General features: G+C 62.9%; 2 protein-coding genes across 3 annotated transcripts; one reads left to right on the top strand and one right to left on the bottom strand.

Annotated features, from left to right (window-relative positions):
* Positions 1 to 826: 826 nt before the first annotated feature.
* On the bottom strand, positions 827 to 12,502 carry LOC138063800 (uncharacterized). 2 transcript variants are annotated; one of them, XM_068923820.1, is made up of 3 exons: positions 12,387 to 12,502; positions 4,036 to 4,072; positions 827 to 3,124 (listed from the first exon to the last, which is right to left on the bottom strand). In XM_068923820.1, the coding sequence occupies exon 3, from the start codon at positions 2,728 to 2,730 to the stop codon at positions 1,588 to 1,590; it is 1,143 nt and encodes a 380-aa protein (XP_068779921.1). In that variant the 5' UTR covers positions 2,731 to 3,124; positions 4,036 to 4,072; positions 12,387 to 12,502; the 3' UTR covers positions 827 to 1,587. The 2 variants fall into 2 exon arrangements, with proteins under 2 accessions (XP_068779921.1, XP_068779920.1); XM_068923819.1 differs by lacking the exon at positions 12,387 to 12,502 and having other exon boundaries at positions 827 to 3,667; positions 4,036 to 4,744.
* On the top strand, positions 9,789 to 21,064 carry DDR1 (discoidin domain receptor tyrosine kinase 1). Its single transcript, XM_068923840.1, has 17 exons — positions 9,789 to 10,161; positions 10,644 to 10,742; positions 11,151 to 11,379; positions 12,137 to 12,284; positions 12,481 to 12,583; positions 13,642 to 13,828; positions 14,302 to 14,643; positions 15,087 to 15,267; positions 15,354 to 15,508; positions 15,680 to 15,878; positions 16,418 to 16,528; positions 17,054 to 17,223; positions 17,770 to 17,891; positions 18,138 to 18,305; positions 19,220 to 19,454; positions 20,645 to 20,794; positions 20,891 to 21,064. The coding sequence occupies exons 1-17, from the start codon at positions 9,950 to 9,952 to the stop codon at positions 21,026 to 21,028; spliced, it is 2,949 nt and encodes a 982-aa protein (XP_068779941.1). The 5' UTR covers positions 9,789 to 9,949; the 3' UTR covers positions 21,029 to 21,064.
* The last annotated feature ends 1,409 nt before the right edge of the window (positions 21,065 to 22,473 follow it).

Below are 22,473 nucleotides of genomic sequence, written 5' to 3'. Positions count from 1 at the left end.
GCATCCCTCCTCCAACCGTCCTTCATCTGAACGTCCCTCTGACCCTCCTTCCAACCATCCCTCCCAAGCATCCCTCCTCCAACCGTCCTTCATCTGAACGTCCCTCTGACCCTCCTTCCAACCATCCCTCCCAAGCATCCCTCCTCCAACCGTCCTTCATCTGAACGTCCCTCTGACCCTCCTTCCAACCATCCCTCCCAAGCATCCCTCCTCCAACCGTCCTTCATCTGAACGTCCCTCTGACCCTCCTTCCAACCATCCCTCCCAAGCATCCCTCCTCCAACCGTCCTTCATCTGAACGTCCCTCTGACCCTCCTTCCAACCATCCCTCCCAAGCATCCCTCCTCCAACCATCCTTCATCTGAACGTCCCTCTGACCCTCCTTCCAACCATCTCTCCCAAGCATCCCTCCTCCAACCATCCTTCATCTGAACGTCCCTCTGACCCTCCTTCCAACCATCCCTCCCAAGCATCCCTCCTCCAACCGTCCCTCCAAGCATCTCTCCAACCCTCTCTCCTCTCTGACCCTCTCTCCAACCCTCTCCCCTTCCAACCACCCTTCCTCCAACCATCCCTCCCTCTGACCCTCCCTCTCCCCTGCCGGCGCCCCCCGCGTACCGCGGCCCCCGGCAACGTTCAGGTCGGCGTAGACCACCTCGTCGGCCATGGCGGGCCGGGAGCACCGCCGTCCCCGGTGTCACGCGGTGGCCGTCCCCGCCGTGTCCCCCCCCCGCCGGGGGCGCGTCACCCTGGGGTGAATCACTGCGCCCGCACTCGCGGGGAGGGTGAGAAAACGAGAGCGGCTGCCAAAAACAACCACCTGAAAACACCCCCAGGATTCGCCGCCGGGCGAAAAAGAGGCGATTTGGGGACAACGAGCCGGGCTGGAAACGGCCAAAAAACACCCCGTTTCCGCATTCCCGGCCCCAACAACGAGCTGTGGGGCGCTGGGGCCAGCCCAGCTGGGCTTAACAGGGTTGGTAGAGCTTAACTAACAGGGTTAATAGTGGTTAATTAGCAGTGCTAATACATTTAATTAACAGGGCTAATAGTGCTGCATTTGCAGGGCTAATAGTTTAACTAACAAGGCCAACCAAGCTTAATTAACAGGGTTAATAAAGTCTAATAACAAACACTGCTTGCAAACCTAAAGCATGGGGTGGGAATGGGCCAAGCGGGTGCCCCCACTGGGGCTGCTTCGTTAGCGGCCGCTCGTCAGGAAGCAGGTCGGGCTCGGCGCCAGGTGCTCACAGGCGGCAGCCTCCGCTTTTCCGGCGTGATTTTGGCCACGAGGCCTCGAGGAGGTGCAAAACAGGTGCCTGGGGTGGGGGCGGCACACGCGGAGGGGGGCAGATCCCCTCTGCGCACCCTCAGATCCTCAGAAATCCCCTCCGGGCACCCTCAGATCCCCCCAAATCCCCTCCGTGCAGCCGTAGATCCTCAGAAATCCCCTCCGGGCACCCTCAGATCCCCCCAAATCCCCTCCGTGCACCTATAGATCCTCAGAAATCCCCTCCGGGCACCCTCAGATCCCCCCAAATCCCCTCCGTGCAGCCGTAGATCCTCAGAAATCCCCTCTGGGCACCCTCAGATCCCCCCAAATCCCCTCCGTGCACCTGCAGATCCCCTCAGGTCCCTTCTGTGCACCCCCAGAACCTCCCCCCCCCCCCCGGTGCACCGACAGGCGGGTGACGGCACGGAGCCGCAGAAGGGCGGCAGCGGCGAACGCGGATGGAGGGAGAGCGCGGAGGTGCGTGAGGATGGGGGGATGGAGAGGAGGAGAAAGGGACCTGGTCCTCCAACAAAGGGATCTGTTCCTTCAGGAAGAGCCCTGAGAACGAGGGGTGCCCCGAAACCACCTCCTGGCAGCCGGGGACGGGGCCAGGAGCGCCGTGCCAGCTGAAACGAGCGGAAAACCCTCAAAAATAGGTCTTGAAAGGGAAAGTGCTGGATCTCACCACCCTCTAGCGGAGACAAGAAGGAAACACCGGGGCACCAGTGGCTTTCTGGGCAGGCCAGGTGCAGCCTGGGTGGACAGGAGCGCGTGGGGCTGGAGGGACGGTTCTTCTGCGGGGCACATGGACAGAGGGATAGCTGGAGACCATGTGGAGACAGAAAGATGGATGGAGAGAGGGATGGAGGCCACGTGGGGATGGAAAGAGAAATGAAGACCACACAGGGATGGAAAGATGGATGGAGAGAGGGATGGAGGCCACGTGGGGATGGAAAGAGAAATGAAGACCACACAGGGATGGAAAGATGGATGGAGAGAGGGATGAGGCCACGTGGGGATGGAAAGAGAAATGAAGACCACACAGGGATGGAAAGATGGATGGAGAGAGGGATGGAGGCCACGTGGGGATGGAAAGAGAAATGAAGACCACACAGGGATGGAAAGATGGATGGAGAGAGGGATGGAGGCCACGTGGGGATGAAGAGAGAGTGTGCACGCGCAACAGAGAGAAAGATGGAGACCACATGGGGATGGAAAGATGGGCAAAAACCACATGCAGATAGATGGATGCAGACCACATGGGGCTGGAGACAGACAGAGATCAGGTGGCAATGGAGACCATGTAGGAATGGAAAGGTGGATGGAGACCAAAAGGGGATGAGACCATGTGGAGACAGAGATGGAGACCTCGTGCGGATGGATGGAAACCACGTGGCAGTGGAAAGGCCACGTGGGCATGGAGGCCGTGATCCCACTGCCCCCCAGGGGACCCACATATCCCAGCTCCTTAGGGCCACTTGTCCTGGGGCAGGAGGCTGCAGGGTGGCCTTGAGTCCTTGGGGTGGTCCTCAGTCCCCATGGTGACTGGAGGCCCCCAAGAAGGTCCCAAGTCCTTGAGGTGGTCCCAGGTCCTTGAGGACACTTGTCTTGGCTCTCTGGGGTGGTCCCACATCCCTGGGGTGGCCCCAAGTCCTTGAGAACACTCCTGCTGGGTCCTTGGGGTGGTGCCAGGTCTTTGGGGTGGTCCTGGGTCCCCAAGAAGGTCCCAGATCCTTGGGATGGTTCCAAATCCTTGGTGACAGCTGTCCTGCATTCCCGCGGTGGCCCCAAGCCCCTTGGGGTGATGCCAGGTCCCCAGAAGATCCAGGTCCATCGGGTGGTCCCCAAGTCCTTAGTGTGCCCCCACATCCCTAAGGTCCCCTGTCCTGACACCCTGAGGTAGCTTTGGGTCCTTGGGGACACTTGTCCTAGGTCCCCAGGGTGTCCCAGGTCCTCAGTGTCCCCCGTCCCATCTGCCCAGGGTCACCCCATCTTGGCTGGTGCCACCCTATGGAGGCGCCACCATGCTGTCCCCCACCCTCGGGATGCCCCTGTCCCCCACATGGGGACACCCCACCCTCCCGGGACATCCCATGACCCTCAGACACCCCCCTGGATTGTCCCCTCCTCCCATCCTTGTCACCGCACGGTGGCTGCGGTGACACCAGTCCGGATGCACTGAGCCAGCGTGAGCCCTTAATCCTGGCCTGCCCAGACGCCTGGGTCCCTCTTCTGCCACCCCCTCCAAAAAGGGCCCAGGCATCCGGGCCTCTCTGCCCCCCACCCAGGTGTCCGTATTGGGGGGGGGGGGATGGGAGGGAAACATATGGGGCCTTTTTGTCACCGCTTTATTGCCACCCGTGTCCCCACTGGTTGTCCCTCGCCGTCACTTGCCTGTGGAGGAGGTGGCAGCGGGTCAGTGAGGCCAGCGGTGGTGGCGAGGGATCCCAAAACCGCCCGTTTTGACCCCGAAAAGGGAGGCCTCGTGTAGGAATGCAGCCCCTGGGGAGCCGCTCCTGGCCGTCCCCGCCGCGGGGCCGTTCCTCTTCCTCTGCCTCCGTCTCTTACGCGGGCGGCCATAAGGGGCTGCCCACGCCTTTGTGGGAGGCACCTGACCCCGTGTCACCCCATGTCCCCCCCCCCCCGGTGGGGACCCTGGGCCGCCCCCCACCCCGGCTGGTGGTGTATAGCCCAACCCTATACGAGACCCTGGAGAATCCCCCACCCAGGACCCAGGCGTCTGGGTGCCCCCCAACGAGTACCTGGCCCAGCTCTGGGTCCGGGAGCTTCAGCTGGGACCTGGAGGGGTGGGAAACAGGTGAGCGGAGCTGGTCCCTATAGGGTCAGTTCCATAGGGGACTAGTCCCTATAGGGTCAGCTCCATAGGGGGCTGCTCCCTATAGAGTCAGGTCTGTATAGGTTCAGGGCATGCTATTCTATAGGCCTAGCTCTGGTCTCTACAGGATCAGGTTTGTATGAGACATCAGGCCCTACAGCGGGGTACCTATAGGGTCTGTTTCCTATAGGGTCACTTCCATAAGGAGTCAAGACCAGGTCCCTATGGTGCTAGGTTCACGTAAGGACAAGGACTGTAATCTCTATAGGGTCAGGCCTGTATGGGGTCAGGCGAGCATGGGATCAGGGGGGTGGGTCCCTATATGACCAGGTCCATAGGGGATCAGGAGAGCTGGGTCACTATAGGGCCTGCCCATATGGGGGCTGTGGGGGCTGGCGTATACCGGGGGGCACCAGGTGGTGCCCCCGGCCGTAGGTCACCCCGTCGCTCTGCCCTCGGCCCCGCGGCGGCACACGGGGCAGCGCCGCCGGGCGGGGAGAGAGGGGACACCCTACACGCACCCCTATAGGCTCCATATTTTCCCTATACCTCCAACCTCCATATGCTCCGTACCCTCCCTATACCCCCCCAACCCCTATAGGCTCTGCATTTTCCCTATACCCCCCACAGCCCTATATCACCTGCACCCTCCCTATACCCCCCACCCCTGTAGGCTCCGCCTTTTCCCTATACCCCCTATACACCCCATACCCTCCCTATACCCCCCGCTCCAATAGGCTCCGCATTTTTCCTATACCCCCCAGACACCCCGCACCCTCCCTATACCCCCTCACCCCATAGGCTCCGCATTTTTCCTATACTCCCCATACACCCCGTGCCTTCCCTATATCCCCCCGCCCCTATAGGCTCCTCATTTCCCCTATAACCCCCTATACATCCCATACCCTCCCTGTTCCCCCAACCCCTATAGGCCCTGCACTTTCCCTATATCCCCCCCACCCTTATAACCTCCCTATAACCCCCCCGCTACACCCTTATGCCCTTCCCGTACCTCTATACCCCCCAACACGCCTCCGAGCCCCCCCTATAGCCCCTATATCCCCTATACCTCCCTGCCGGCCCTCACCTGCCCGCCACGGCAGCTGCCGCCGCCGCCGCGCGCAGCCTGCCGGGAGCGCCCCGCGGCGCCCGCCGCCGCCGCGCTCCCGTTGGCTGCTCTCCGCCGCTCGGGCGCGTCCCATTGGCTGGCGGGGTGGGCGGCGGCGGCGATTGGCGGGGAGCGGGGCGTGGGCGGGCCCCCGAGGGTAATGGCGGGCGAGCGCGGGTAATGGCGGGCGGCGCTCGGCTGAGGGGAGCGGGGGGAGGGGAGGGAATAGGCGGGAATAACCGGGAATAAACCCCAAATAAGGAAGGAAAAGGGGGAATAGTCCCAATAGGGAAGGGAAATTGGGGAATAATGAGGAGAAATTCCCTGCTAATGGGGATTGAGGGGGGAATGGTCCCTAACAGTGAAGGAAAATGGGGAATAATGAGGGAATAGTCTCTAGTAGTGAAGGATATTGGAGAATTATGAGGAGAAAGTCCCTAATAATGGGGATTAAAGGGGAAATAACCATTAATAATGGAGAATTATGGGGACTAGTCCCTAGTAATGAAGGAAAATTGGGAAAAATAAGGGAATAGTCCCTAATAATGGGGAGTAAGGGAAGAATACTCACTAATAATGAAGGAAAATTGGGGGGAAATGAGGGAATAGTCCCTAATAATGGAGAGTAAGGGAAGAATAGTCACTAATAATGAAGGAGAATTGGGGAATAATGAGGAAACAGTCCCTAATAATTGGGTATGAGAGGGGAACAGCCCCTGATAATGAAGGAAAAGGGGAACAATGAGGGAATAAGCACTAATAATGGGGAGTGAGAGGGGAATAGCTCCTCATAACAGGAAATAAGGGGGGAATGGTCCCAAATAAGGGGATAATAGCCCCTAATAATGAAGGAAAGTGGGGAATAATGAGGGAATAGCCCCTAATAAATGGGGAATAACCCCTAATGGGGAATAAGCAGTAGGGTAGCCCCAAGTAATGGGGGAATAGCCCCTAATAATGGGAAAATAATAGGGTATATCCCCTAATAATGGTGGTTAATGGGAAATAATGAGAGAATAGCCCCCAATAATGAGAGATAATGGGAGATATTAGAATAACCTCAAATAACGGAGGAGAAGGGGGGAATAGGCCTTAATGATGGGGAGAAATGGGTAGAAATGGGGGGGAACCCCTAATAATAGGGGAGAATGGGGAATAGCCCCTAATAGTGGGGAATAATGAAAGAATAATCCCTAATAATGGGAGAATAGCAGCTAATTATAGTGAATAATGCGGAATAATGGTTGATAATGGTGGGGCGAGGGAAGGGGAAATAACAGCTAATAACGAAGAATACAGGTTAATAGGGAAATAGCTGCTAATAGTGGGGGAAGGGAACCGGAATAATGAAAATAACTGTTAATAACAGTCAAAAGGGGGGAAATAACAGGATTTAGTTCAGCGCTGGGCTTCCCAGCGAGGGGGGCCCAGGCATCCGGGCGCCCTCGCCCTGGGCCTGGCCCAAGCGAGGAATTCGGCCCAGCAGCTGGGGAGGAAGGCCAGGACGCCTGGGCCCCTGGCAGGGCGGGGGGAGCAGCAGGCACCCAGACCCCACCCCGGACGCCTGGGTCCCTTTCCCCAGCTGCGGCTGATGGGGTGGGAGGAGAGTCGGAGCTGCCCAGACGCCTGGGCCCTCTCCCAGCACCTGTTTTGCAGGGGCGGAGGGGGAAGGGGGGCAGCCCGGACGCTTGGGCCCTGTGGAGCCCTTTGGGATCAAAGCCCCCCCCCCCCCCCAAACAGCTGTTCCCCCCTCCCCAGCTGCTGCCCCCCCACAGCTGTTTTGGGGGGGGAGCAGTTGGCACACCCACGTGGGGACCCAAGCGTCCGGGGGCCCAGGCGTCCGGGGAAAGGGGAGGGGGCACCTCCTCCTCCCTTCCCCCCACCCCGGGGGTATTTTTAGGCCCCGAGACATGCGGTCACTGCCCAGCCATGCGTGGGGGGGGGCAGCCGGATGCCTGGGCCCCCTTGATGGGGGGAGGAGGGGTTACTGTACGTCCATCCGTCTCCCCCACCCTGGGGTCTCCCCCTCCTGGGGCACCCGCAGGCCCGGCTGGGTGCCAGGCCAGGGCTGCGCCGGCTGCACCCAGTACCTGCCTGCCTGGGCCCGGCCCCTTGGCACCGGCCGCTGGGAGCGGTCATGCCCCCGGGGGACCCAGGCGTCCGGGGTGGGGGGCCCCCAAAAGGTGGTTTTGAGAGGGCCCCGAAAAGGGAGTTTCGAGGGGGCCGGATAAAGATAGTTTTGAGGGGACCCCCAAAGGGCAATTTTTAGGGTCCCCCAAAAAGGCAGTTTCATGGGGGCTCCAAAAGGGGGGATTGCGATCCCCAAAATAGGGAGTTTCAAGAGGTCCCAGAAAGGCAGGTGCAAAGGTCCCCAAAAAAGGCAGTTTTGAGGGTCCCCAGAAAGGGTGGTTTTGAGGGATCCCAAAAAGGACAAATTTGAGGGTCCCCAAAAAGGCAGTTTTGATGGTCCCTCGAAAGGCAGTTTCAAGGCATCCCTGGATAGGGCAGATTTGAGGATGACCAAAACGGGCAGTTTGGAGGGTCCCCCAAAAGGTAGTTTCAAGGCACTCCAGAAAGGTAGTTTTGAGGGGTCCCCAAAAAGATGGTTTTGAGGCTCCCAAAAAAGGTGTTTTCACGCTTGGAGGGGGGGGGTTTCAAGCCCCAGGTTATTTCAGAGGGATTTGAGGTGTTTTCAAGCCCCCCCCCCCCTTTTTGGGCGGAGGCCCTTTTGGGGGGAGTCCCAGCCCTCCGCTGTGATTTTGGGGGCCCCTTTTGGAGGTTTCCAGGTCCCCCCCCCCCCCCCCCCGAGCCCCCGGGTGGACAAAGGGAGGGGAACAAAGGGCTTCCCAGAGAGGACCCAGGCGTCCGGGCCCCGCCTCCCCCCCCCAAGGTGAGGCGTGGGAACCCCCTGGGTCCTAGCTGCCCCCTCCCCACCTGCTCCGCCCAAGGGACCCAGGCGTCCGGGCTCCCAAGCCCCCTTGGCAGCCCCACTCCGAGCTTCGGTGGGGGGGACCCAGGCGTCCGGGCTGCCCTCCCCTCCCCTCCCCCCCCCCCGCAGGAGGAGGAGGGGGAGAGGGCCCAGGCGTCCGGGCTGCCCTCCCCTCCCGGAGGACCCAGGCGTCCGGGGGCTGCGGCAAAGAGGAGGCGGCGTGGAGCCTGGTGGGGGCACTGGGGGTGCCGGGGGGGGGGTTTGGGGCGTTTGAGGGCACTTTGGGGGGGTATTGGGGGCACTTTGGGGGAATATTGGGGGTGTTTGGGGCACTTTGGGGAATATTGGCACTTTGGGGGGTTTTGGGGGGATTTTGGGGAATATTGGAGCATTTCGGGGGGATTTGGGGCACTTTGGGGGTATTTGGGGTACTTTGGGGGGTATTTGGGGCTCTTGGGGATATTTGGGGAACTTTGGGGGGGATTTGGGGCATTTCAGGGGGTTTTTGGGACATTGGACGGGTATTTGGGGGTATTTTGGGGGGGATTTGGGTCACTTGGGGCAGAGAGCTGGGGGCCCCCTATGGGGAGCTCTATGGGGCCCATGGGGGGCCCTGAGGGTCCCCCCAGCCCCTGGCAGCCCTTTAGGCACCCCCCACCCAGCCCGTATGGAGGCACCTATAGAGCGCCTGGGCTGCCCTGTGTGTCCTCACTGCCTGCCCCCAGTCCCCTATAGCCCCCTCTAGACTCCCCTGCCACCCTATAGCTCCCTCTGCCCCCCATAGAGCGCCCTACAGAGATGCCTATAGAGCCCAGATAAGGCAGCGCAGCTCTAAGCACCCCCTATACCGGCCCCAGAGCATTTTACAGGTACCTATAGGATGAAACCCTATAGCCTATCTCTATACCCACCCGCACGCAGTGCCCCAGGGAGGCGTGCAGGCCCCTATATAATTCGTTAAGAGCCTTTAAGTGCTCTCTGCCCCGATCCCTATGGCTCTTCATGTTGTGGGTAGCTATAGAGCTGGGCCCTGTGGACCCTGTACGTTCGTGTGTGCGCTTGGCATGTGTGTATAGACACAGGGAAGCCTATACAATGCCGTAAACACCCCTATGGCCCTGGGTAGCCCTGCAGGTAACTGTATAATAAGCAAAGTTTTATGTTTGCACGTACAGTGTGGTGTATATGTATCCGCATACCCTTATATAAGCCATTAACACCCCATAGGCTCCCGCTACGCACCCCTATAGCGCAGCGTGGGTTCAGGGGTGCCTGCAGGTGCAAACCCTCTACCCCTATATGTAGGTACCGGTAGCACTTGTCTGCCCATAGCTTCTCTACGCACACCCCTATAGTACTTTATATAAACTCCTATAGGGGTTTATAGCCATTTTGGGTGTATACTTAGGACTATATAGTTTTTTTATAAGGTACAAAAACTTAGGTATAGATATACATGCCTATAGTAACACATACAGAAGCTTCTGTATCCGCAGGTCTATGTACACATCTATGTGTATCTATGAAGTGCACGCATATAGAAAAAAAACTTATGTAGTGACCATATAAATACAGTATAGGTGTATATGTATATTTGTCTCTTTAAGTGATTCTATGGCTCTACAGTTATATATGTGCTTATAATATATTGTATGTTATATGTGATTAGTAGTTGTGTGTTTCTATGTGTTTTGAAGTATGCGGGAACGTGCTTATATAACGGGGATTTATGAGGAGGGGCTCGAAACAGACATTTAGGGGCTCAAAACTGACCTTTTGGGCCAAGGCAGGGCTCGAAACTGGATGTTTTGGGGCCGGGGGGGGCTCAAAACTGACGTTTCAGGGGAAGGGGGGCTCGAAACTGACATATCTGTCCCCAGGCGGGACGCTGGCGTGTCGGGGTCGCCTTGGGGCCACCATGGGGCCCCTCGGCCTCGCCCCCCTCCTCCTCCTCCTCATCACCACCGCGGGGGCCCAGGTGTCCGAGCTGGAGCTGGACGGGCTCCTCGACCTGGGTGAGACCCCTAATGGGGGCCATATAGGGCTGTGGGGGGGGGGAGCCCTGGGGGATGTATAGCAGTTATATGAGCTTGCGGGTGCCCTATAGGGGCCATGAGGGGTGGTTGGGCTGTAGGGGGTATATAGGGGCCACATGGGGCTGAGGGTCCCCTATAGCAGCCATGAGGGGTGAAGGAGGGTGTATAGGGGCCATAGGGGCTGTGGGGGGCTGATGAGCTGTGGGGGCTGTATAGGGGGTGGGGGAGCCATGAGGGATGTATAGGGGCCCTATATGGGGCTGTGGGTCCCCTATACGAGCCGTGGGGGGCAGGTGGGCTACAGGGGCCCCATGTGGAGCGGTGGGCTATAGGGGGTCTATAGGGGCTGCGTAGGGGATGTGAGGCCAGCGTGTCCTTGCTGTCCCCTGTGACTCCTGTGTGTCCCCCCATGTCCCCCCCCGTCCCTGATGTCCCCCCGTGTCCCCCGTGTCCCCAGGCAGGTGTCGCTACGCCCTGGGCATGCAGGACGGCGCCATCCCCGACAGCCGCCTGACGGCCTCCAGCGCCTGGTCCGAGTCGACCGCCGCCCGCCATGGCCGGTACGGCCCAGTATGGACCAGTATGGCCCTGTATGGCCCAGCGTGGACTAGTACAGTCCAGTGTGGTCCTGGGTCCCCATCCCATCCCACCCCGTGTCCCGTCCCCATGTCCCCTCCCTCCTCCTGGTGTCCTCATCCCGCAGCCCACCATGGCCGGTGAGCCCAGTATGGACCAGTATGGTCCCTGTGCCCTCCCAGCGCCTCCTGGTGTCCTCTCCCTCTGCCCAGTGTCCCCATCCCATGGCCCTGGCCACCCATGTCCCCAATGGTGGCCCCGTGTCCCTGTGTCCCCTGGATGTCCCCATGTCCCTAGGTGTCCCCTTGTCCCAGCTAGTCCCATTTCCCTAGGTGTCCCCGTGTCCCCTGGGTGTCCCCCCCATCCCCTCAATGTCCCCTTGGTGTCCCCAGGCTGGGCCGCAGCGACGGGGACGGCGCCTGGTGCCCTGCGGGCCCCGTGTACCCGGACGAGGCCGAGTTCCTCGAGGTGGACCTGGGCCAGCTGCACGTGGTGACACTGGTGGGGACGCAGGGACGGCACGCTGACGGCCACGGCAAGGAGTTCGCCCGGGCCTACCAGCTGCGCTACACCCGTGACCGGCACCACTGGCTCCGCTGGCGTGACCGCTGGGGCGCCGAGGTGACCGGGCACCTTGGGGACCCCTTGGGGACTTCAGGAGGCGGGGGGGACATGGGGACGCGGTGGGGACACGGGGCGTACCGGCTGCCCTACAGCTGCCACTGGCACTGCTGGCTCCACTGGCTCGGGTGCTGAGGTGACCAGGCACCTTGGGGACACCTTGGGGACCGTGGAGACACCTTGGGGACACCTTAGGGACATGGTGGAGATCTCTTGGGGACCTTGGAGATGTCTTGGGGACACCTTGGGGGTGTGGTGGGGATCCCTTGGGGACCTTGGAGACCCCTTGGGGACCTTGAGGACACCTTGGGGACGTGGTGGGGACATGGGGACACATTAGGGACAGGGGATCATGGGGACCTTGGGTGCATGTTGGAGATTTTGGGGACATGACAGACCCCAGGGGACCCTGGGGGCATCCCAGGGATCACCGAGGGGCACTGGGAGACCCCAGGGCTCGCTGGGGATCCGGGTGATCCTGGGGCCTCTGGGACCCCTGGGGAGGCACTGGGATCACTGGGAGGCCCTGGGGATCATTAGGGATCTGGGGAGATCCCAGGGGCTGTGGGACCCGTTCAGGGACCTTGGAGGTCTCCAGGGATCCCTGAGGGTGCTGGGAGATCCCAGAGATCTAGGGGGATCCTTGAGTGCCTGGGTCCCCCTGCGGGGACCTTGGGGTCCTGGGGGGGGCTCAGAGGACCCCCGGGGGATGCCAGGTGGGGATCCGGGGGGATCGGGGGCTGACGCGGGGCCGCAGGTGATCGCGGGCAACGAGGACCCCGAGGCCGTGGTGCTCAAGGACCTGGCGCCAGCCGTGGTGGCCCGGGCCGTGCGGGTCTACCCCCGCGCCGACCGCGTCATGAGCGTCTGCCTGCGCCTCGAGCTCTACGGCTGTCCCTGGCGCGGTGAGTGTCACCGTCACCGCCTGTCCCCGTCCCCCGGTGTCACCTTCCCCCCCCAACCCCCACCCCGGTGTCCCCATCCCCGACGGCGGCGCGAGTGCCTACTTGTGCCCCCGGCTCTACGGCTGCCCCCGGGGCGGCGAGCGTCCCCGTGTCGTCGCGTCACCACGTCCGCGGGGTGACACGCTGCTGTCCCCAGCGGGGCTCCTGTCCTACGCGGCACCACAGGGGCAGGTGATGGCCCTCGACCCGGCGCCCGTCGTCCTCAACGACTCCACCTACGACGGCCACAGCATCGGCCAGTGAGTCCCCCCAGCGCCGCGTCACCGTGTCACCACGTCCTCGCGTCACTGTGCCACTGTATCCCCCTGTCCCCGCGTCCCCATGTCACCGAGTCCCTGTGTTCCCTGCATCCCCTTGTCACCGTGTCCCCATATCCTTGCATCACCATGTCACCGTGTCACTGTGTCCCCATGGCCCCACGTTGTGTCCCCGCATCCCTGTGTCACCGTGTTGCCATGTCCCCACGTCGCTGTGTCACTGCATCCCTGCATCACCCTGTTACCATGTCACTGCATCACTGCCTCCCCATGGCCCCATGTCAGCGCATCACTATGTCCCTACATCACCATGTCACCATGTCCCCCTGTCCCCATCCTCCCCGTTGGCCTCCGGTGGCCCTCAACCAGCCCCAGCTGTCCCCAAATTGGCCCTGACATCCCCAAACTGCCCTCAGCCCTCCCCAAACCAGCCTCGCTGTCCCCCAACCTCCCCAAAGCATCCCCAAACTGCCCTGGGGTGTCCCCAACTGTCCCCAAACCAGCCTCACCATCCCGCAACCTCCCCAAAGCGTCCCCAAACTGCCCTGGGGTGTCCCCAACTGTCCCCAAACCAGCCTCACCATCCTGCAACCTCCCCAAAGCGTCCCCAAACTGCCCTGGGGTGTCCCCAACTGTCCCCAAACCAGCCTCACCATCCCGCAACCTCCCCAAAGCGTCCCCAAACTGCCCTGGGGTGTCCCCAACTGTCCCCAAACCAGTCTCACCATCCCGCAACCTCCCCAAAGCGTCCCCACAGCGTTCTGGCTCATCCCCAAGTTGTTCCCAAACTGCCCTGGGGGGTTCTGTGAGTTGTCCCCCAACCTCTCCTAACTGCCTCCAACCTGTCCTGACTGTCCCCAAACTTCCCCAAATTGTCCCCAAAGTGTTCTGGGTCATCCCCAAATTGTCCCCAAACCTCCTCCAATTGTCCTCAAACTGTCCTGCCCCCCCAGGGTATAGTTCAGGGTGGGTCGCGCGGTCAGGGCGCCCAGGTGTCTGGGCAGGGACCCAGGCGTCCGGGTGCCCCCCTCCTCTTGCAGGCTGCGGTTCGGGGGCCTGGGCCAGCTGGCCGACGGGGTGCTGGGGCTGGACGACTTTGCGCGGAGCCGCGAGCGGCGCCTGTGGCCGGGCTACGACTACGTGGGCTGGCGGCGGCCGCCGGGACCCCGGCCCCGCCTGGAGCTGGAGTTCGAGTTCGAGCGGCCCCGCGCCTTCCGCGCCCTGCAGGTGCCCCGCGGCAGGCTGGGCGACGGGTGCCCCTGGGAATCATGGGAGTGTGGGCCCAGGACATCATGGGAGTGGGCAATGGGTTCCCTGGGGCATCATGAGAGTGTGGGTGATGGGGGGCCCCAGGGCATCATGGTAGGGGAGTCAATGGGGTGCCCCAGGGCATCATGGGAGTGGTCAATGGGGGGCCCCAGGGCATCATGGGAGTGTGGGCTCAGGACATCATGGGAGCGGGCAATGGGTGCCCCAGGGCATCACAGGAGTGTGGGTGATGGGGTGCCCTAGGGCATCATGGGATGAGTTCCCCATGAGGGGCCACCACATCTACCCCAGGTTTGGACCTGGTGGTCCCTTGCAGGACCCCCTTGCCCCAAGGTGTTGTGGGACCAGCTTGGGGCTGGCATTCGCCTCCTGGGTGCCCCAAGGCCTTGTGGGACAGCAGCTGACCCCCCCCACCACCCCGTCTCCCCCAGGTGCACTGCAACAACATGCACACGCGGGGGGTGAGCATCTTCAGCGAGGTGGAGTGTCGGTTCAAGAAGAGCCTGGCCACCGCCTGGGAGCCCACCCCGGCCTCCCACAGCCTGGGCGGGGCTGTCAAGGACCCCAGCGCCCGCCTGGTCACCATCCCCTTGGGCGGACGCCAGGCCCGCTTCATCCAGTGCCACTTCTTCTTCGCCAGCGAGTGGATGCTCTTCAGCGAGGTCATCTTCCTCTCGGGTGAGTCCTCCCGCTGCAGGGGCCCGCAAGGGTCCTCTCTTGGGGCCATCAGCTCGGCGCAGGGGGTGGTGCAGGGTGGACTTGCTGGTTGGGGGGTTGATTGAGTGGCCTTTGGGGTGGTTGGTTGGACGTTGGGGTGGTTCGTTGGATGCTGGGGTAGTTGGTTGTACAATGGGGTGGTTGGTTGGATGTTGGGGTGGTTGGACATTGGGGTCACTGGCTGGATGTTGTCATGTTTTGTTGGGCGTTGGGGTGGTTGGTTGGACGATGGGGTGGTTGGTTTGGACGTTGGGGTGGTTGGTTGGATGTTGGGGTGGTTGGACATTGGGGTCACTGGATGTCATTGGGGTCATTGGCTGGATGTTGTCATGTTTTGTTGGGTGTTGGGGTGGTTGGTTGGACGATGGGGGTGGTTGGTTTGGACATTGGGGTGGTTGGTTGGATGTTGGGGTGGTTGGACATTGGGGTCACTGGCTGGATGTTGTCATGTTTTGTTGGACGTTGGGTTGGTTGGACGCTGGGTTGATTGGACACTGAGGTGGTCGTTAGCCTCCTCGTTAAGGCCGCACCATCGCTCCCCCTCGCAGACGTGGTGGAGGACACGGCAGGCACCAGCGGGCGGCCCCCGGCTGTGCCCCCAGACCCTTCGGCCGGGGCTGCCCCTGAGGACCTGGCTCCCCCCCGGCACGGGGAGGCCACCGCCAACCTTACGGCCCAGGGTAAGGTGGGGCCTGAGGGGGCGGAGCCTGATGGCTTAGGCCTGGAGGGGGCGGGGTCACATTCCTGGCCCTGCCCCGCCTCGCAGACGTGGACGAGCCTAAGGCGGGGCAGCCAATCGCCAAGGACGACACCAGCCACACTTCCATCCTCATTGGCTGCCTGGTGGCCATCATCCTGCTCCTATTGGTCGTCATCTTCCTCATCCTGTGGCGGCAGTACTGGAAGAAGATCCTGGGGAAGGTGAGTGAGGAAGGGTGCCCGGACGCCTGGGTCCTTCCAGGTATGGGAGGGCGGTGGGGTCAACTGGGAGGACCCGGGCTCCCGGACACCTGAGTCTTCTGAGCTGCGGGAGGGTGGTGGGGTGGGCCGGGAGGACCCGGACGCCTGGGTCCGCCTGACGGGTGGGCGCAGGCGCAGCGCCGCATCTCGGAGGACGACCTGACGGTGCAGCTCTCGGCGCCGGGCGACACCATCGTCATCAACAACGCGACGGGGGTGGCGCGGGGCCCCCCCCGCTACGAGCGCATCCGCCCGGGCCAGGGCGACTACCAGGAGCCACCGCGGTGGCCCTCGACGCGCCCCGAGCCCCCCCCCAGCCCCCCGGGGCCTGGTGAGTGTCAGAGGGGGACGCTGGGAGGAAGGAGGGAGGGAGGTCACGGGGAGATGGAGGGATGGCGACCACATGAGGATGGTGGGACAGAGGAACGGAAACCATGGAGGGATGGAGACCACACGGTGATGGGGATATGGAGACCATAGAGAGATGGAGAAATGCTACGTAGGGCTGGAGACCACGTAGGGGTGGAGAGATGGAGGCTACGTGAAGATGGAGGGATGAAAGGTTGGAGACTACATGGGGATGGGGAGATGGAGAACGTGGAGAGATGGAGGCCGCATGGGGATGGAGGAGTGGAGGGATGGAGACCACGTAGGGATAGAGACTGGGGGGATGGAGGGTTGGAGACCACGGAGGGATGGAGGGTTGGAGACCACATGGGGATAGAGGAATGGAGAACATGGAGGGATGGAGACCACAAAGGGATGGAGGCAGCAGGGGGGATGGAGGCCACGGTGGGCTGGGGGGGTATCCCTCCTGCTCTGCCCCACCCCCTGGTCTGACCCCGCCCCCTCTCACCCCTCCCCCGGCAGCGACGCCCCTTGCCAACCCAGCCTATCGCCTCCTGCTGGCCACCTACGCCCAGCCAATGGGAGGCCCTGCTCGCCCCCCGCCCGATGGGGCTAAGCCAATCAACACAGACGGTGAGGGCAGGGGGCGGGGGGGAGGGGAGCCCTGCCTCCCACCTCCCCCCGCCCCCTCGTGTGGCCCTGCCCCCTCTTGGCGAAGCCCCGCCCCTCCATGTGAGGCTCCGCCCCTGCCACTAAACCCTGGGCCCTGGGGAGGCTCTGCCTGTCCCCGGTTGGCTCCTGCTATGTAGCTCCACCCCCTTTAGCCCCACCCCCTGGTTTAGTCTCACCTCTTGCCCCCATAGTGGACCTATTTAGCTCCTCCCCTTCCTCTGTTCACCCCACCCCCTCCTCTTGTAGCCCCTCCCCCAGTATAGCCCCACCCCCACCCTCCTGTAGCTCCACCCCCTCCTGGCTTGCCCCCTCCAAAGTGGCTCCTCTCCTCCTAGTGAAGCCCCACCCCCTTCTATAGTAGCCCTGCCCTTCCCAGTCCAGCCCCGCCCTCTTTTCCTGTAGCCCCACCTCCTCACTGGCACCCTTCTGGCCTAGTCCCGCCCCCTGGAAGCCCCACCCCCACCTGCTGATGCCCCGCCCCTGCAGGCCCGGCAGAGCCCGAGGGGGGGGCGGGGGCCTACGCGGAGGCCGATGTCACCGGAGGCACCGCCTACGCCGTGCCGGGCCCCGCCCCTGGCCCCGGCCCCGCCCTGCCGGACTTCCCCCGGCGCCGCCTCCGCTTCCGCGAGAAGCTGGGGGAGGGGCAGTTCGGAGAGGTGAGTCCCGCCCCCCGTGCTGAGGCCCCACCCCCCCGGGAAGCCCCCCCCCCCGACCCTGGGAAGCCCCCCTACCCTGGGTAGCCCCGCCTCTGGGAAGCTCCACCCCCTGGAAGCTCCACCCCCTGGGAGGCCCCTTACCCTGGGAAGCCCCACCCCTGGGAAACACCCTCCCTGGGAAGCCCCGCCCCTGAGGCTAGCCCTACCCTGGAGGCCCCGCCCCTGCCCTAGCCCCACCCCTGCCCTAGCCCCACCCCTGGGGCAGACCCTCCCCTGGGGAAGGCCCGCCCCCTCACTAGCCCCACCCCTACAGTTACTCCTCCCTTTCGACAGCCCCACCCCCAGCTCCACACTGCCCTGGGTAAGCCACATCCCTGAGAGGCCCCACCTCCAAGGGGAGCCCCGCCCCTTTCAGCCCCACCCCTGGGCAAGCCCCACCCCCTTTCCCCCTTTCCTGGTACATGGGAAGCCCCGCCCCACCTTCCGCCCCGGTCTGGGAGGCCCCACCCCTGCACGGCCCCGCCCCCAGCTGGCCCCACCCCCCAGGTGCACCTATGTGAGGTGGAGGAGCCGCAGGCGCCGCCCCCACTGGCCACCGCCCCGCCCCCAGGGCGGCCCCTGCTCGTCGCCGTCAAGGTGCTGCGGCCCGACGCCACCAAGAACGCCAGGTGGGCGGCGGGCGAGGGCCATGCGATGTGTGCCAGGGGTGTGCAACACGCGTGAGGGGTGCGCGACGTGCGCCGGGGGCGTGCGAGGAGCACGCAACATGCGTGAGGGGTGTGTGATAACACGCCAGGGGCATGCGAGGAGCACGCAGCACGTGCGAGGGGCGTGTGACACACGTGAGGGGCGTGCGAGGGGTGTGCGACACGCGCCAAGGGCGTGCAAGGGGCGCGCGGGGTGACGCGGCGCAGGCGGGACTTCCTGCAGGAGGCGCGCACGCTGGGGCGCCTGCGGGACCCCAACATCGTGCGGCTGCTGGGGGTGTGCGCCGGCGCCGGGCCCCTCTGCATCGTCACTGAGTACATGGAGCACGGCGACCTCCACCAGTTCCTCGGCGGGCCCCGCGGTGCCGCCCTCAGGTAGCGCCCCCTTTAAGGCCTCACTCCTTTAAGGTGTTGCCCTCTTAAGGCTTTGCCCCTTTAAGGCCTCACCCCTTTAGGGTGTTGCCCTTTTAAGGCCTCACCCTCTTTAAGGTTTTGCCCTTTTAAGACTCCACCCCTTTAGGGTGTTGCCCCTTTAAGGCCCTGCCCCCTTAAGGCATTGCCCTTTTAAGACTCCACCCCTTTAGGGTGTTGCCCCTTTAAGGCCCTGCCCCTTTAAGGCATTGCCCTTTTAAGACTCCACCCCTTTAGGGTGTTGCCCCTTTAAGGCCCTGCCCCCTTTAAGGCATTGCCCTTTTAAGGTCCTACTCCTTTAAGCCCCACCCCCTTGGGCCCTACCCCACCTTGGTGCCACCCCTTTAAGGCCACGCCCCCTCCTCCTGGGGTTCCACCTCAGGCCACGCCTCCTTGTTTATGCCCCGCCCCCTCAGCCATGCTGCCCCCCCAGTTCTGGCCTGTGGCCCCTCCTCTGGCCCCACCCCTTAGCCACACCCCTTGCCCCCATATTAACCCCGCCCCTGTGTAAACACACCCCTCTTTCTTGGCCCTGCCCCACCCAATAGCCCCTCCCCTTGGCCCCACCCCAACTTTGGCCCCACCCCCATGACCACACCCATCCCTATGCCACTGGGCCCCACCCCTTCCTTTACACCCACCTTCCCTGTAGCCCCTCCCTTCTTCTTTCACCCCTCTTAGCCCTGCCCCCTCCCTTTAGCCCCACCCCCAGCTGGCATCAAACACCCCCCCGGGTGTGCCCTGCCCCCCCACCCCCTTTAGCCCCACCCCCTTCTCCTCTAGCCTCGCCCCCTCGGTAGCCCCACCCCCAGGGGCAGGCCCCGCCCCCAGGGGCAGGCCCCGCCCCCACGGCCGCGGCCCCGCCCCCCTCCCCCCAGCCTGGCGACGCTGCTGCACGTGGCGGCGCAGATCGCCTCGGGGATGCGCTTCCTGGCCGGGCGCAACTTCGTGCACCGCGACCTGGCCACCCGCAACTGCCTGGTGGGCGCCGGCTTCACCGTCAAGGTGGCCGACTTCGGCATGAGCCGCCACCTCTACGCCGCCGACTACTACCGCATCCGGGGCCGGGCCCTGCTGCCCATCCGCTGGATGGCCTGGGAGTGCATCCTCATGGTGAGGGGGCGGCCGGGGCCGCCTGGGGCGGAGCTACGGGGCCCCCGGCGGGGGAAAGCGGGTTGGGGCAGAGTTAAGGGGAATTAGGGCAGAGTTAAGGGGATTTGGGGCGGAGCTAAGGTGAATTAGAGCAGAACTAAAGAGATTTGTGGGCAGAGCTAAGGGGATGTGGGGCAGAGTTAAGGTGAATTAGAGCAGAGCTAAGGGGAGTTGTGGGGCAGAGCTAAGGGGAGTTGTGGGGCAGAGCTAAGGGGAGTTGTGGGCAGAGTTAAGGGGATGTGGTGCAGAGCTAAGGGGATTTGTGGGCAGAGTTAAGGGGATGTGGTGCAGAGCTAAGGGGATTTGTGGGCAGAGCTAAGGGGATGTGGTGCAGAGTTAAGAGGACTTGTGGGCAGAGTTAAGGTGAATTAGGGCAGAGTTAAGGGGATTTGGGGCAGAGCTAAGGTGAATTAGAGCAGAACTAAGGGGAGTTGTGGGCAGAGCTAAGGGGAGTTGTGGGGCAGAGTTAAGGGGAGTTGTGGGGCAGAGCTAAGGTGAATTAGGGCAGAGTTAAGGGGATTTGTGGGCAGAGTTAAGGGGAATTAGAGCAGAGCTAAGGGTGTTTGGGGCAGAGCTAAGGGGATTTGTGGGCAGAGTTAAGGGGATGTGGGGCAGAGTTAAGGGGACTTGTGGGCAGAGCTAAGGTGAATTAGAGCAGAGCTAAGGGGATTTGTGGGCAGAGTTAAGGGGAGTTGTGGGCAGAGCTAAGGTGAATTAGGGCAGAGTTAAGGGGATTTGTGGGCAGAGTTAAGGTGAATTAGAGCAGGGCTAAGGGGATTTGTGGGCAGAGTTAAGGGGACTTGTGGGCAGAGCTAAGGTGAATTAGAGCAGGGCTAAGGGGATTTGTGGGCAGAGCTAAGGTGAATTAGAGCAGGGCTAAGGGGATTTGTGGGCAGAGTTAAGGGGACTTGTGGGCAGAGCTAAGGTGAATTAGGGCAGAGTTAAGGGGATTTGTGGGCAGAGTTAAGGGGATTTGTGGGCAGAGCTAAGGTGAATTAGAGCAGGGCTAAGGGGATTTGTGGGCAGAGTTAAGGTGAATTAGGGCAGAGTTAAGGGGATTTGTGGGCAGGGCCGGCCCAGAGGGAGGTGGGGCCTTCCAGAGGGGCGTGCCCACCGCTGACCCCACCCCCCAACCCCACCCCGCCCCTCAGGGCACCTTCTCGCCGGCCAGCGACGCCTGGGCCTTCGGGGTGACGCTGTGGGAGGTGCTGACGCGGTGCCGGCAACAGCCGTACGGCGGCCTCAGCGACGAGCAGGTCATCGCCAACGCCCGGCACCACTTCCGCGCCCAGGGCCGCCAGGTGGGTCCCGCCGGGGGTCGCTACCCCCCGCCGCCGCCGGTCGCTACCCCCGTCACCGCCTGTTCCTCCTCCTCCTCCTCCTCCCCCCCCCACCAGGAGTACCTGCCGTGCCCCCCCGGCTGCCCCCCGGCGCTGCGCGGCGCCATGCTGCGCTGCTGGGCCCGCGACGCCGCCGACCGCCCGACCTTCGGCCTCCTGCACCGGCTGCTGCGCCAGGCCCTGCCGCCGGCCTGAGCGGCCCCGGCCCCCCTCCATCTCCTCCTCTTCCTCCTCTTCCTCCTCTTCCTCCTCCTCCTCCTCCTCCTCTTCCTCTTCCTCCTCCTCCTCCTCTTCCTCCTCCTCCTCCTCTTCCTCCTCCTCCTCCTCTTCCTCCTCCTCCTCCTCTTCCTCCTCCTCCTCCTCTTCCTCCTCCTCCTCCTCCTCCTCTTCCTCCTCCTCCTCCTCTTCCTCCTCCTCCTCCTCTTCCTCCTCCTCCTCCTCTTCCTCCTTCTCCTCCTCTTCCTCCTCCCTGCCTTCCTCTTCCTCCTCACCCTCCTCCTCTTCCTCCTCCTCGCTATTCTCCTCTTCCTCTTCATCCTCCTTGCCTTCCTCCTCGCCGTCCTCCTCTTCCTCCTCGTCCTCCTCCTCTTCCTCCTCCTTACCTTCCTCCTCCTCCTCCTCCTCGCCTTCCTCCTCCTCCTCCTCCTCGCCTTCCTCCTCCTCCTCGCCTTCCTCCTCCTCCTCGCCTTCCTCCTCCTCCTCGCCTTCCTCCTCCTCCTCGCCTTCCTCCTCCTCCTCGCCTTCCTCCTCCTCCTCGCCTTCCTCCTCCTCCTCGCCTTCCTCCTCCTCCTCCTCCTCGCCTTCCTCCTCCTCCTCGCCTTCCTCCTCCTCCTCGCCTTCCTCCTCCTCCTCGCCTTCCTCCTCCTCCTCGCCTTCCTCCTCCTCCTCGCCTTCCTCCTCCTCCTCGCCTTCCTCCTCCTCCTCGCCTTCCTCCTCCTCCTCGCCTTCCTCCTCCTCCTCCTCCTCGCCTTCCTCCTCCTCCTCCTCCTCGCCTTCCTCTTCCTCCTCCTCCTCGCCTTCCTCTTCCTCCTCCTCTTCCTCCTCGCCATTCTCACCTTGCTCGCTGCTCTCCTCCTCCTCACCTTCCTCTGCCTCCTCCGCCTCCTTGTCACCCTCCTCTTCATCACTCTCCTTGCCCTCCTCCTTCTCCCCCTCCTCGTCTTCGCCCTCCTCGCCCTCGCTGTCATCATCTTCACCCGCATCGTCCTCTCCTTCCTGCCCCTCCTCCTCCTCCTCGCTCTCCTCGTTGTCACCATCGCCCTCCTCGCGCTCTTCCTCGCCCTTCTCATCCTCTCCCTCATCCTTGTCCTCACCGTCATCATCCTCCCTCTCACTCTCATCCTCCCTCTTCTTCTCCTCGCCTTCCTCCTCCTCCTCCTCTTCACCCCCGCCCTCACCGTAGCCTTCCTCATGCTCCTCTTCACCCTCACCTTCCTCCTCCTCCTCCCCCCACCCAACACTGGAAACGCCAAACACTACTGACACGGGGACCCTCCCCCGCACCCTCCCGGACGCCTGGGCCCCTCCCGGACATCGGGCCCCTCCCGGACAACTGGGACCCTCCTCGGATACCTGCGACCCTCCCGGACGCCTGGGTCCCTTCCTGGGCACCTGGGCCCCTCCCCGGACGCCTGGGACCA

Source organism: Struthio camelus, chromosome 36 (genome assembly GCF_040807025.1).
Source record: "Struthio camelus isolate bStrCam1 chromosome 36, bStrCam1.hap1, whole genome shotgun sequence".
In the NCBI taxonomy this organism is placed as follows: Eukaryota; Metazoa; Chordata; class Aves; order Struthioniformes; family Struthionidae; genus Struthio; species Struthio camelus.
The sequence above is the reverse complement of the archived record's forward strand: the minus strand, read 5'-3'. Positions and strand labels throughout refer to the sequence as shown.